This window comes from Heloderma suspectum, chromosome 14 (genome assembly GCF_057233095.1).
Source record: "Heloderma suspectum isolate Gila_16-S chromosome 14, 16-S_ref, whole genome shotgun sequence".
Lineage (NCBI taxonomy): Eukaryota > Metazoa > Chordata > Lepidosauria > Squamata > Helodermatidae > Heloderma > Heloderma suspectum.
Window position 1 is genome coordinate 6,346,251 of NC_139471.1, and position 11,250 is coordinate 6,357,500.

The 11,250-nt window shown below is 48.7% G+C and overlaps 1 protein-coding gene across 1 annotated transcript in view; it reads right to left on the reverse strand.

The window, feature by feature from the left end:
* Positions 1-3,882: 3,882 nt before the first annotated feature.
* BARHL1 (BarH like homeobox 1) overlaps positions 3,883-11,250 on the reverse strand; it is a 27,426-nt gene continuing 20,058 nt past the window's right edge. The window contains exon 3 of the mRNA XM_084821447.1: positions 3,883-4,177. Within this exon, the coding sequence (XP_084677573.1) occupies positions 3,883-4,177 (295 nt within the window). The remainder of the gene's footprint in view (positions 4,178-11,250) is intronic.

The window sequence follows — 11,250 nt, forward strand, 5'->3', positions numbered from 1 at the left end:
TCTGCACCCTTGATGTATAGACTTTGAGGGATGGTGATTAAAAATCAAATCAAATCATGGCCTACCTCAGTTTCCCCATCCATTTAAAGGGGCCTCAGAGAAATTGTGAAGGGCGATTGAAGCAAAGCTCTGGTCTTCATGAAGCAATAAATCTCCCACACAGGATAACAAGTCCTGTTCTCCCCCAATCTGGCACCCTCCAGATGTGTTGGGCTACAACTCCCATCATGCTGGCTGGGGATGGAGGGAATCATAGTCTTAACACATCTGTGGGGTGCTGGGTGGCGGCTTTCTCCCAAGCCCCAAAGTGCTCTGAAACCCCAGTGACAGAGAGATCCTGGCTGGGTCCTCCTTTCATTATGCTGTGCTGCGGAATCCCAGATCCAAGGCAAAACCCAGGAGAGAGGTCTGCCAAGACCTCTAAGCTTCCACGGCATAGCAGGGATCTCCGGAATACAGTCTGGAAAAACCCACCAGTGTAAATGATCTCAGGGTTGCTCCATGTGGCGGGTGTGGTTCAGGGTCCTGTAAAGGAGGCGGTAAAGCAGGGGTGCTGAACCTGTTTCAGCCCAAGGGCCAAGTTTCATTTTGGAGAAGGTCTCTGGGGCCACATTCCAGTGGTGGGCAGGGCCAGAGGCAAAAGGGTGGGGATAAAAATACTGCCATACTTCAGCTTCCAGCTAAAACTAAGCCAGGAACAAAGCCTTAGGAGAGGCATTTCCTTTTAGAATGGGGGTGGTGGTGCAGAAAATCCGGGAAACTACCAAACGAGGGGTGGTCGGAGCCATCTGGGGAACCATACAGTGCTGGATTGGGACCCCAAGCCTGAGTTTCTGCACCCCTGCTGTAAAATCCGCCAGCATTATTTTACTGACGGCTGAGCCCCACCGGGTCCTAAATTAGAACAGTGGTCACATTTCAGTCTTCCGCTCAGAAAGGTTGTTTGCTTTAAGCCCACGGAAGAAGGAAGGAGCATCACCCTGTATGCTTTTGCACACGACAAACACACGACTGGACTCATTTGGCAAACGTTCCAGGTCTGTAGGAAAGGGCAGAGGCAACCACAAAGACAGAAGCTGCATCAACAGATAAATGGAGGTGGTGTGTGTGTGGGGGGACGACAACTTTTCCTTGTCCTGTTGTGAGGGAACTGAGTCAGCTTGTTAATTTCAATCGCTAGGCAGGAAGTAGATCCGCTCTTTTTCTGCTTCTCGGTTTCTGGGAAATGATGAATCACAGCCAATTACCTGTGCAATAGCCTCACTTGGGTGGATGAGGAGCTTGGAGAGCATTTGAACTCCAAAATAAGATAAAATAAATAGTCAGATAATAGGAAAGGAAGATTATATGTACAATGCTGGTTTCAAAGCCCCCCCCCCCCCCGTGTACAATATTTTTTGATTGGGAGCAGGAGGCTGCAGAAACCATGGCATGTGGGTTGTGATGTGGGGAGACAGAGAATGCTTCCCTGATTGCCTGTCTGTTAACCTGTGTGTGGCTTATGTTCTGAGTGTATGGCCAGATGCAATTGTTAGTCTAGTTGGGCAGGAATTGTGGGCAATGCAGTTTCTCAGGGTGCAATAGAGCGACAAATTAGCCCAGCCAGAATTACTCTTTTGTAAAGACATTCCAGGTGCAGGAAACCTTTATAGCTTCTGGGTGGTGCATGTGAGAGAGAGACTGAGTGGGATGTGCAATATCCGAGGTTCTATGTGCAATTTGGGTGCATTGGTTGGAGGCATGGGCTGCGTACCTGACTTTGGAGACAATCCAGTCACCGTGGATATCGGTTCAGGGAATGCTTTATTCCCTCCAGCTGAAATCCATGGGACTTTAAAAGTGCATAACTTTGGCTGGATCCTGACCATGCAAAATAAGTCAAGGGATGATGTTGCAAAACAGCAGAGGGCTGTGTGTGCACGTGAGTTTATGTGTATGTACGCATGCATGCGTATGTAAATACGAATGCATGCGTATGTAAATACGCATGCATGCGTATGTAAATACGCATGCATGCGTATGTAAATATGCATGCATGCGTATGTAAATATGCATGCATGCGAGATAATCTATTCTATGGGTTGGATCGAGGTTTACCCTGGATCAGCTGCGCCCGCAGAGGCTGACTCCCCTCGTCCTTCCCACGGCAGCTCCTCCAGCCCCCTGAAAATGCTACACAGAGTCAGGAGACCCTGCTGAAGGGGGTGAGCTGTGGTAGGGAGAAGGGATCCCCCCAAATTGGGTGGAGAGACCTTCTGAGAATGGACCTCTTCCTCTTGCAGGAGGAGATCCTGGCTCCAACCCCGGGATTGGCTGTCAGTGTGTGTGTGTGTGTGTGTGTGTGTGTGAAATAGGGCTCGGCAGGCGTGTGGGTGCATGTAGCGTTTTTGGAAAGGGCTGTACCATGGAAGAGGGGAGGGGACATAAGGCCATAGGGAGCATTCGCCCAGTGGACCAGCTGATGCAATGCCAAGCTGTTACCCCATCAGGTGAACAGAAATATTCCCTCCATCTCTGCGCCTCCGTGCCTGGGGCTGGGGGAAGCATCTGTGGAATTTCTAGCTGTTGTACAGCTCCGAAATCCACAGGCATCCTAATTTTGGGGGTGGGGGTGACGTTGGCGACCCTGCAACAGAGAATGTGCCCAGTGCTTTTGTTGGGCCTCTGAAGGAACATGTGTGCAGGCAGAGTCAGCCAGAGGCAGTGGGATTGGGTCCAGGTTTACGCTGGAGCAACTGTGCTGGTGCAAGCGGGCTCCCGCCCCCCACAACTCCTCCTTCGCACAGCAGCCCCTGAAAATGCTATCCAGAGAGCTGAGAGACCCGGTTGAGTGGGGTGAGCCATGGAGTGTGTGCATTGGGGGGTGGCAGAGATCCCCCCAAATCAGGCAGATCCTCTATCCAACCCTCAGCCTCCAAGAAGCCAGCGCGGGATCCAACCCAGTGCCTTCCAGATAGCATGGCCTTTGGCTGGGGATAATGGGGCTTGTGGTCCAATACCTCCGGAGGGCACTAGGCTGGGGAAAGTTGTGATGGGGGGTGTGTGTGTGTGTGTGTGTTGGGGGGGGTGGCGGGTCTGTGTAGGCAAGTGATAGGGTGGGTGGGGGGAAGAGAAAAAAGCAGTGGAGGCTGGTGGCTCCAATGTCAGTGGGGCGGTGAATCCGCTTTGGGGTTCAGCCAGAACTCTAAAGGAGCTGCCCAGAGTGCTGAACCCATTTTGGGGATCGGGTTCAGCGCCTTAGAGAGATCCTTCACAATTCTGGCTCGTTCTGACTGGCACCCAGAGTGGATTCACGGCCCCACCGACATCGGCGTTACAGCCTCCCCTGGGAAGAAGGGGCGTGTGGGGGTCCTTGAAGCTATTTGCGACAGGCTGGCTTGCAGGCTGTGCGTGCGCGTGCGCGTGCGTGTGAATGGACGAGGACAGCGCTCCTCTTTCACTGGCGCAGTGGGTCTGCTCTGGGTTTCAGTCCAAACCAGCCAGAGCCCCAAAGGAGCTGTCCAAGGTGCCGATCCTAGTTTGGGTGGGTGGGTTCAGCACTTTGGAGAGCTCCTCCCGAGCTCCGATACCCAGGGCAGATTCGCTGCCCCGCTGAAACAGGGACGGCCAGCCTCGCCTGGGATGTGGGTGTGTGGGCGTGTCGCCTTCTACCTAGCGAAGCCGGTTGTGTGAAGGCTCTACGACGCGCGCACGGTTGCTGCGGCGCGATCAAGCCCTCCCCAAAGTCGGATCTGCTGCCCCCCCCGTTCGGAGTCAATCCGGAGTCAATCCGGAGTGAGTTTGCGCGCGGGCTGCCGAGGCCCGTGCAAGAGAGGATCCCGTGGCGGCGGCGGCGGCGGCGTCCCCCGTCGTCTCCCTGAAGCGGCGGCGTGGCGCGGCCCCTCACCGCGGCTGAGCCGCGCGGGGCAGGACCCCCGCCAAGGGGGGCAGAGGCGGCGGCGGCTCGCTGGCCCCTTGCAGTCCGTGGATGAGGATCCGGGGCACCAGCGGCCGCTGCAGAGCCGGCGGGGGCGCGCTGGGCCCGCGGTAGAGATAGAGGGCGGCGCCCGGGTCCAGGTTGGAGACCAGGCTCTGCGGGTAGAAGTACGGCGACGGGAACATCCGCTGCAGGGCCGAGTAGTTCCCGGCTTCGGCCAGCAGCTCCAGGCCCACCGCCGTCTGCCGTTTCCACTTGGTCCTGCGGGGGCAAAGGGGAGCAAACACACCCAAAAACAGCGCTCAGAGTGGGGACGTTCCAGAGCCGCCAGTGCCGGCGCTTGGTGGGGTTCACACGTGCGCTTGGCCCACGTGGGCGTCTCCACACGGGTGTTAAGCTGCACGTGTGAACGGGCTGCCTTGAAGAAGGCCCCTGTTTTAGGTTTACTTGGTCGGCCGGCTCTTGCAACGAGTGAGCAGCAAAGGGGACGATCCTTTAGTCCCATGGCGTTCAGTGCGACTTCCTCCTGGGTAAGCTGTGTATCAGATTACAGCCAGGGTGTCGCTGGCTAGTCGTTTAAAGATCCCAAGTGGAGCAGGCCACGCAAATCAGCGTAAAAGCTGCACGCGTTCATTTATAGCCGTATATGCACACTGAGAAATGATGGTGACGATTTCTTTTAATTTCACGGGCGACAAAGCTGGCCCGTCCATGTCTCATCCAAACCATCTCAACTAAATTAAGTTTGTTAATTAATTTGCGCCCTGACCCAGATCATCCCACATCAATGGAAAAGGGTTTCCACCCCCTGCTCAGCTTAATTGCCATGCAGGGAGAGGTTGCAGGGGTGGGTGCGGTGGGTGGGTAGGCAGCATGTTGGAAGCAAAGAGTTAAAACTTCCCTCCGCACCTTCAACCCCCCCTTGAAAATCCCCCCCCCCGTGGCAATTAACCTGAGGGAAAAAAATTTCTGTTGGCACCAAGGCTGTCAAATTGATCCAGGGCACTGAGTAATAGATTTGGGGCCCATGCCCCATGTGGCGAGGTTTAGCAACACCCCTTGGTATCACAAACCATGTGCTTTTTATTTTATTGCTATTTTAAGAAATGAACCTTATGTGCCAGTGTTTGGCAATTGCTTGCCCCTTCTTTGGCACAGTTCACACACGATTCCTCTACACGTGTTCACCTACATGTGTGAATGGGCTCCATTGAAAAAGGCTTGTGTTTTAGGTGACTTGATCTGTGAGTTCTTCTGGCATCCCTGAATTTACTTATTTGAAATGACATTTAGGCTGCCTTTCAGGGCAGAAACTGGTGGAGGCGGGTGGCTCTGATTTTGGTGGGGCTGTGAATCTATTCTGGGTTTCAGTCAGAACCAGCCAGAACTATAAAAGAGCTATCCATGGTGCTGAGCCTATTTTGGATAGCTTCTTTAGGGTTCTACCTGGTTCTGACAAAAACCCAGAATGGATTCACAGCCCCACCAAAAATGGACCCACTAGCCTCCACTTGGCAGAACCCACTCATGGCGGCATACAAGATAAAAACGATGCCAAACGATGCCTATCAAATACAATAGAAAAGCAATAAATAAATATTCAGTTAAAATATATATATATAAAAACAGATAACACCATACTTACCATGATAACACCACACTCAAGGTTGAGTATGGGTTGTCGTTAAACTGTGGGTTGTTGTGTTGTGTGAACCCAACCGTGTCAACAAACAATGATTTGTTAACGATGAACAAACCACAAAGAGAAACCTTTTGTTAACCAGGAACAACTGACAGTTCACAGCTGAACAACAAACCATGGCTCTCTTTGTGGGTTGTCATGTTGTGTGAAGCCAGCCGCTGACTGGCTCTCCGAAGTTTCAGGCAGGAGTTTTTCCAGACCTACCTAGAGATGCCAGGGATTAAACCAGAGACCTTCTGCATGCAAAGCATGTGATCCACACCATATGTGAGGCCTAAGTGGGAATGAAAAGTCATGTGTGGACAGACCAACAAGTTGTGGCTGAGTCAAAGCATGGCCGGCTACAAGATGACATCCACAATTGAGTTACTGGATCATTTTAATATGGTGATTGCTTGCATGTATATGAAATGATAATCATGGATCACCTGACGCCAGAGGAAAGGTGTCCTGCTGTCTCACCTTCGACTCAAGCTGAGGCAGTGAACACATTCGGCAGCCCTTCATCCAGTCATATGATCTATTTATTTCATTTCTATACAACCCATTAGCCAAAATTCTCTGGGCAGTTCACAAAACAAAATACGATGCGAAATCCTATGAGGGACGTGAACGTTTAGCCTGGAGAAGAGAACATTAGGGGGCGGGGGGATGCTATAACACTCTTCAAATATCTGAACAGCTATGCAGCTAGATAACTTTTTGGACCTTGAATGGCTCCTTTAGATGGCCACGTGTATTGCTTCAGCTGTGAAGCACACAGCTAACAATTCTCTTCTACACACACACACACACACCACTGTCATTCCAGACTTTGCCACTGCTTCTACATTCTGCTTCGTACATCAGAGCAAAAAAAACAAAACAAAAACCTGTTTGCCAACCTTGATTAAAAAAAAAAGAAGAAAAATACTCTGAGCATGGGCAGTTTTGCATTTTAAACTCACTTAAATCTGGCACCGTCATGACTACAGGAATAAAATGGAGTTTGCTTCTGTTGCAAAACTTACTGACTTGGGAAGAAGCACCAATTTGTTGTAGAAAAAGATCATGTGTACGTTAAAGTAAAAAAATAATATCATGGGCATCTGTAAAGGTTTTTCTCAAATGCCTATGCTGGCCCAGGTGTTGACGCCAGCCAGCCCTGTTATATTGATTTGATTTGTACCCCACCTTTCTACCAAGAAAAAGGGCACTGGAGGCAGTATTTATTCATTTGCCACCGCTCCAATCACCTGCCATTCTCTTATGTCAGGTGTGGGCAGAATGTAGATCTCCAGCTATTTGGGACTTCTGCTCCCAGCATCCCTGGCCATTGGCCATGCTGGCAGGGGCTTCCAGGGGTCGAAGTCCAAAACATCTGGAGATCCCGCTCCTACCCACCCCTGCTCATGGGGTCTGGTCTGGTTTGTGTTACCCTGAACTTTGACTCCAGGGCCAGTGATAGTTGTACCACTGGGGCTGCCATGCAGATGATGGAGCAAACTTGTTCTGTGTTGCTCTAGGGGGCAGGATTAGAACCAAGGGGTGGAAATTGCAGGGAAGCAGGTTTGGGCTAAACTTTAGGAGAAACTTCCGAAGGGTGAAAGCTGTTCAGCAGCAGAACAGCCTGCCCTGGGGCTGGCAGTCTCCCCTTCGCTGGAGGTATTATTGAAGCAGATAATATCTGATGATGATATCGACCACCCGTCTGGGATGCTGTGGCCGCATCCTGCACAGCAGATCCTGCATTGAACCTCCATGGCCCTTTCCAGTGCTTACACTCCATGATTCTGAAGCATGGCATTCACCCTTGTGTGCCTCTATCAGGCCACTTCGCACATTCCGTTTGTGGGACTTCAAGTGCTGAGAAATAAAATGAGCTGCAAACGTTGAATGCCCTCCAGGTAAGGCCTGTATATCTTCTGCAATTTATAACCCCTAGCACAGGGGTGCAGAAGTGCTTTCAACCAGAGGGCCAAATATCATTTCAGATAAGCTCTCGGGGGCCTCATTCCAGTGGTGGGCAGGGCAGAAGGCAAAAGGGCGGGGCCCCAATAAAACCTTATTGTAGCTTAAAGTTCTTACTGCCAGTAAGGAAGCCTTCGGAGATGCATTTCAACCTTCTAGCCTTAGGAGAGGCATTTCTGTTGGGAATATTGCAACCTCGCCTGCAAATTACTGAAAGGGGGCAATGTTGCAGTTAGTTAATTCATGGGAATTTAGACCACAGCTAGCCTCAGGATCTCTATAGCCTACAGTGGGGTTTCCTGTGATTTCCTTTTGCTCCCCCCCCCCAACCTCCTTCATTGCTGGGAGTGCACAGGCATTGCTCACTCACTCCTGCCACTGTAATAGAACACAAAATGGACTGAACAAACTTTTTGAAACTCTATGCTATACCTGTACGACATATGCAAGAATACTTGTGTGTAAAACTGTCTTTTGTCTTCCTCACTAAATAAGGGTGTGGTCTCCTTTATTGTTCTAAGAGAGACTGTGTGCAGGTGGAACTGGTAAATACTCATTCTGTTTTGCCTTTTGTTTTCCTGCAAATTGCCTTTCTAAACAGGAGGCATAATTACTAAATAATCCCATCAATTTCAATGGCACAAAAGCTGAGAAACCACCAAATGGGGAAACAAGTGTGGCCATTTGGGGAACCAGGAGTCACACAACTGTGGATTGCAAGATCCTCAGTATTTAATGTTCATCCAGTACAAAGCAAGATGGAGATATAATACAGCCAGCGTTGCTTGTGTGGAATAGCTGACATTTTCAGATCTTTACTTTTTTCTTTTGAAAAGCTGCCTGACCGAAAAAGTATCTTGAGAATGAGCTTTTGCTCCACATCCTCACACAAGACAGGCTTCAATATTAAAAGCGACACGTTGCCTGTGAGAAGTTCAGCCTTAACGTCCGGGGAATCGAGGCAGAAACAGACAAGTGTCAACGACTTCCTTGTCTGTGTACAACATGACAAGCGCTCCCAGATCAACACAGAATCACCATCAATGTAACATGAGCTCTGGGCACAAAGATGTTCCACCGAACATGCATTGTTATTATTACCCACTGGCAGATGCCTGTGAGATGGTCACATTAAGGATAGGTCTATCAGGTATATATTTATACCTTCAATATATTCCTTATATTATTGGTTTTTATCACTGGTTTCATTGCTTTTTGCTTGGGTTATATATCTCACCCTGAGAGCTTTGGCTATAGGGTGACTCATAAATTGAAATAATAATGATTTATCATCATTATTCTTATTATTATTTCAATTTATGAGACAAAGCTCTCAGGGTGACATACATAATCAAAGGAAAAAAACAATGCAACCAATGCTAAAAACCAATAAAGAAGTTGTTGTTGTTGTTCATAGAATCATAGAATAGTAGGGCTGGAAGGGGCCTACAAGGCCATCGAGTCCAACCCCCTGCTCAAGGCAGGAATCCAAGTCAGAGCGTCCCTGACAAATGGCTGTCCAGCCTCGTCTTGAAGGCCTCCAATGTGGGAGAGCCCACCACCTCCCCAGGTAATCGGTTCCATTGTCGTATTGCTCTTACAGTCAGGAAGTTTTTCCTGATGTTCAGCCGGAATCTGGCTTCCTGTAACTTGAGCCCATTATTCCATGTCCTGCACTCTGGGATGATCAAGAAGAGATCCTGGCCTTCCTCTCTGGGACAACCTTTCAAGTCCATGAGGAGTGCTGGCCTATCTCCCCTCAGTCTTCTCTTCTCAAGGCTAAACATTCCCAGTTCTTTCAGTCTCTCTTCATAGGGCTTTGTTGCCAGTCCCCTGATCATCTTTGTTGCCCTCCTCTGAACCCTCTCCAGTTTGTCTGCATCCTTCTTAAAGTGTGGTGCCCAGAACTGGACACAGTATTCCAGATGAGGCCTAACCAGTGCTGAGTAGAGGGGAACTAGTACTTCCCGGGATTTGGAAGCGATGCTTCTATGAATGCAGCCCAAAAGAGCATTTGCCTTTTTTGCAGCCACATCACATTGTTGGCTCATATTCAGCTTGTGATCGACAACAATTCCAAGATCCTTCTCGCTTGTAGTGTGGTTGAGCCACGTATCCCCCATCTTGTAACTGTGCATTTGGTTTCTTTTTCCTAGGTGCAGAACTTGGCATTTGTTGTTGTTATTGTTATATAATGGACTGTACAACCTGCTCATGTGACAGCTTCCAATTTAAAGTGCCATTTTTAACCTTTAAAGCCTCAAAAGGTTTGGGCCCAATTTCCATGAAAAAGCACCTTCTCCTGAACCAGCCTGCCCTCACCCTGAGGTCATCCTTCTCATTTGCCCTCTGCCAAGGGCAGTTAGGCTGGTGAGCACAAGAGAGAGGGCCTTCTCAGTGGTGGCCCTGCACCACTGGAATTGGCTTTCATGAGGGGTTCGTCAGGTGCCTTCTTTGCAGGTCTTCAGGAAAGCTATAAAGACCCACCTGTTTTGCTGGCTTTTCCATAGTCTGTTGATTGCAGGCTTTACTGGGTTTTTAAAATAGCATTTGTATTGAATATTGATTGAATATTGATTGATTTTCTATTGTATTTGGTGCACTGTTAGGGTTTTTTTTTTATAGCACAATCATATAGTACCTACTCAAAAGTCAGTCCCATGAAGTTCCATGAGGGCTGCTCCCTGGTAGGCAGATATAGGATTTCAGCCTTAATCTTTGTTTTTTACTTTTGTTTAAAATGTTCTGTTTCTTTTAGTGATTTTATTGGCTGTGAATTTATTGCAAACCCAGTTTGGGGGGGGGGACTTTATTAGGGCTGAAAGGCAGACTAGAAATGTCTTAATAAATAAAATTAAATCTAAGACTAGCTTGGGTATATATAAATTCCCTAATCATATGCAATATATTTGCATGTTATACGATACTGGTCTATAGGTACAGATATAATTGTGTTTGAAGTCTGATATCAAGAGAACTAGAAAATACTGTGTAAATAAACTATAACTGTAGATGACAGATATATAGATAGTATGTGGGTTAACAGCATTAATATACTCTCTGAAATTAAGGCTGCAATCCTGTACCCACTTACTTGGGAGCAAGCCCTATTGAAATCAATGGAACGTATTTCTGAGTAGACAGGATTGCACTGTTCCTCACCAAGGAAAGTGAAAAATTTGAGTTGGGGGGGGGTTGGGGGAAGACCTCTAATGGGGAAGGAACATGACAGGAGTTTCTAAAATTGTGAACGACAGAAAGGAGATACAGACATTTCCCCCCTCCTCTCCCATAAAGCTAGAGCTTTGAATTAGCCAATGAAATGGATAGATAGTACATTCAGGCTAGACAAAATAAATTACCAGAAAAGAATACATTGATAGCATCTGCAGCAGAAGAGATGATGATACCTACTCACCTAGTAGATGACATTAAAAAGAAAAAGAATAAGGAAAAGGATCCGGGTGGGTTGAGCGATTGTTATTTGTCCTGAGAGCTCAAGTCCTGACCTGGTGGGAGGTGGTGACCACAGATTCCATCATCCCCAGCCAGAACAACTGGGCATTATGGGGTCTCTAGTCCAGCAACTCTGCAGGGCACCAGGTTGGGGAAGGGTGGTTGCCTTCTCAAATACCTCTGGGTGATTGTTTGTTGAAGATGAAAATGCTAGATGAGCTTGGGA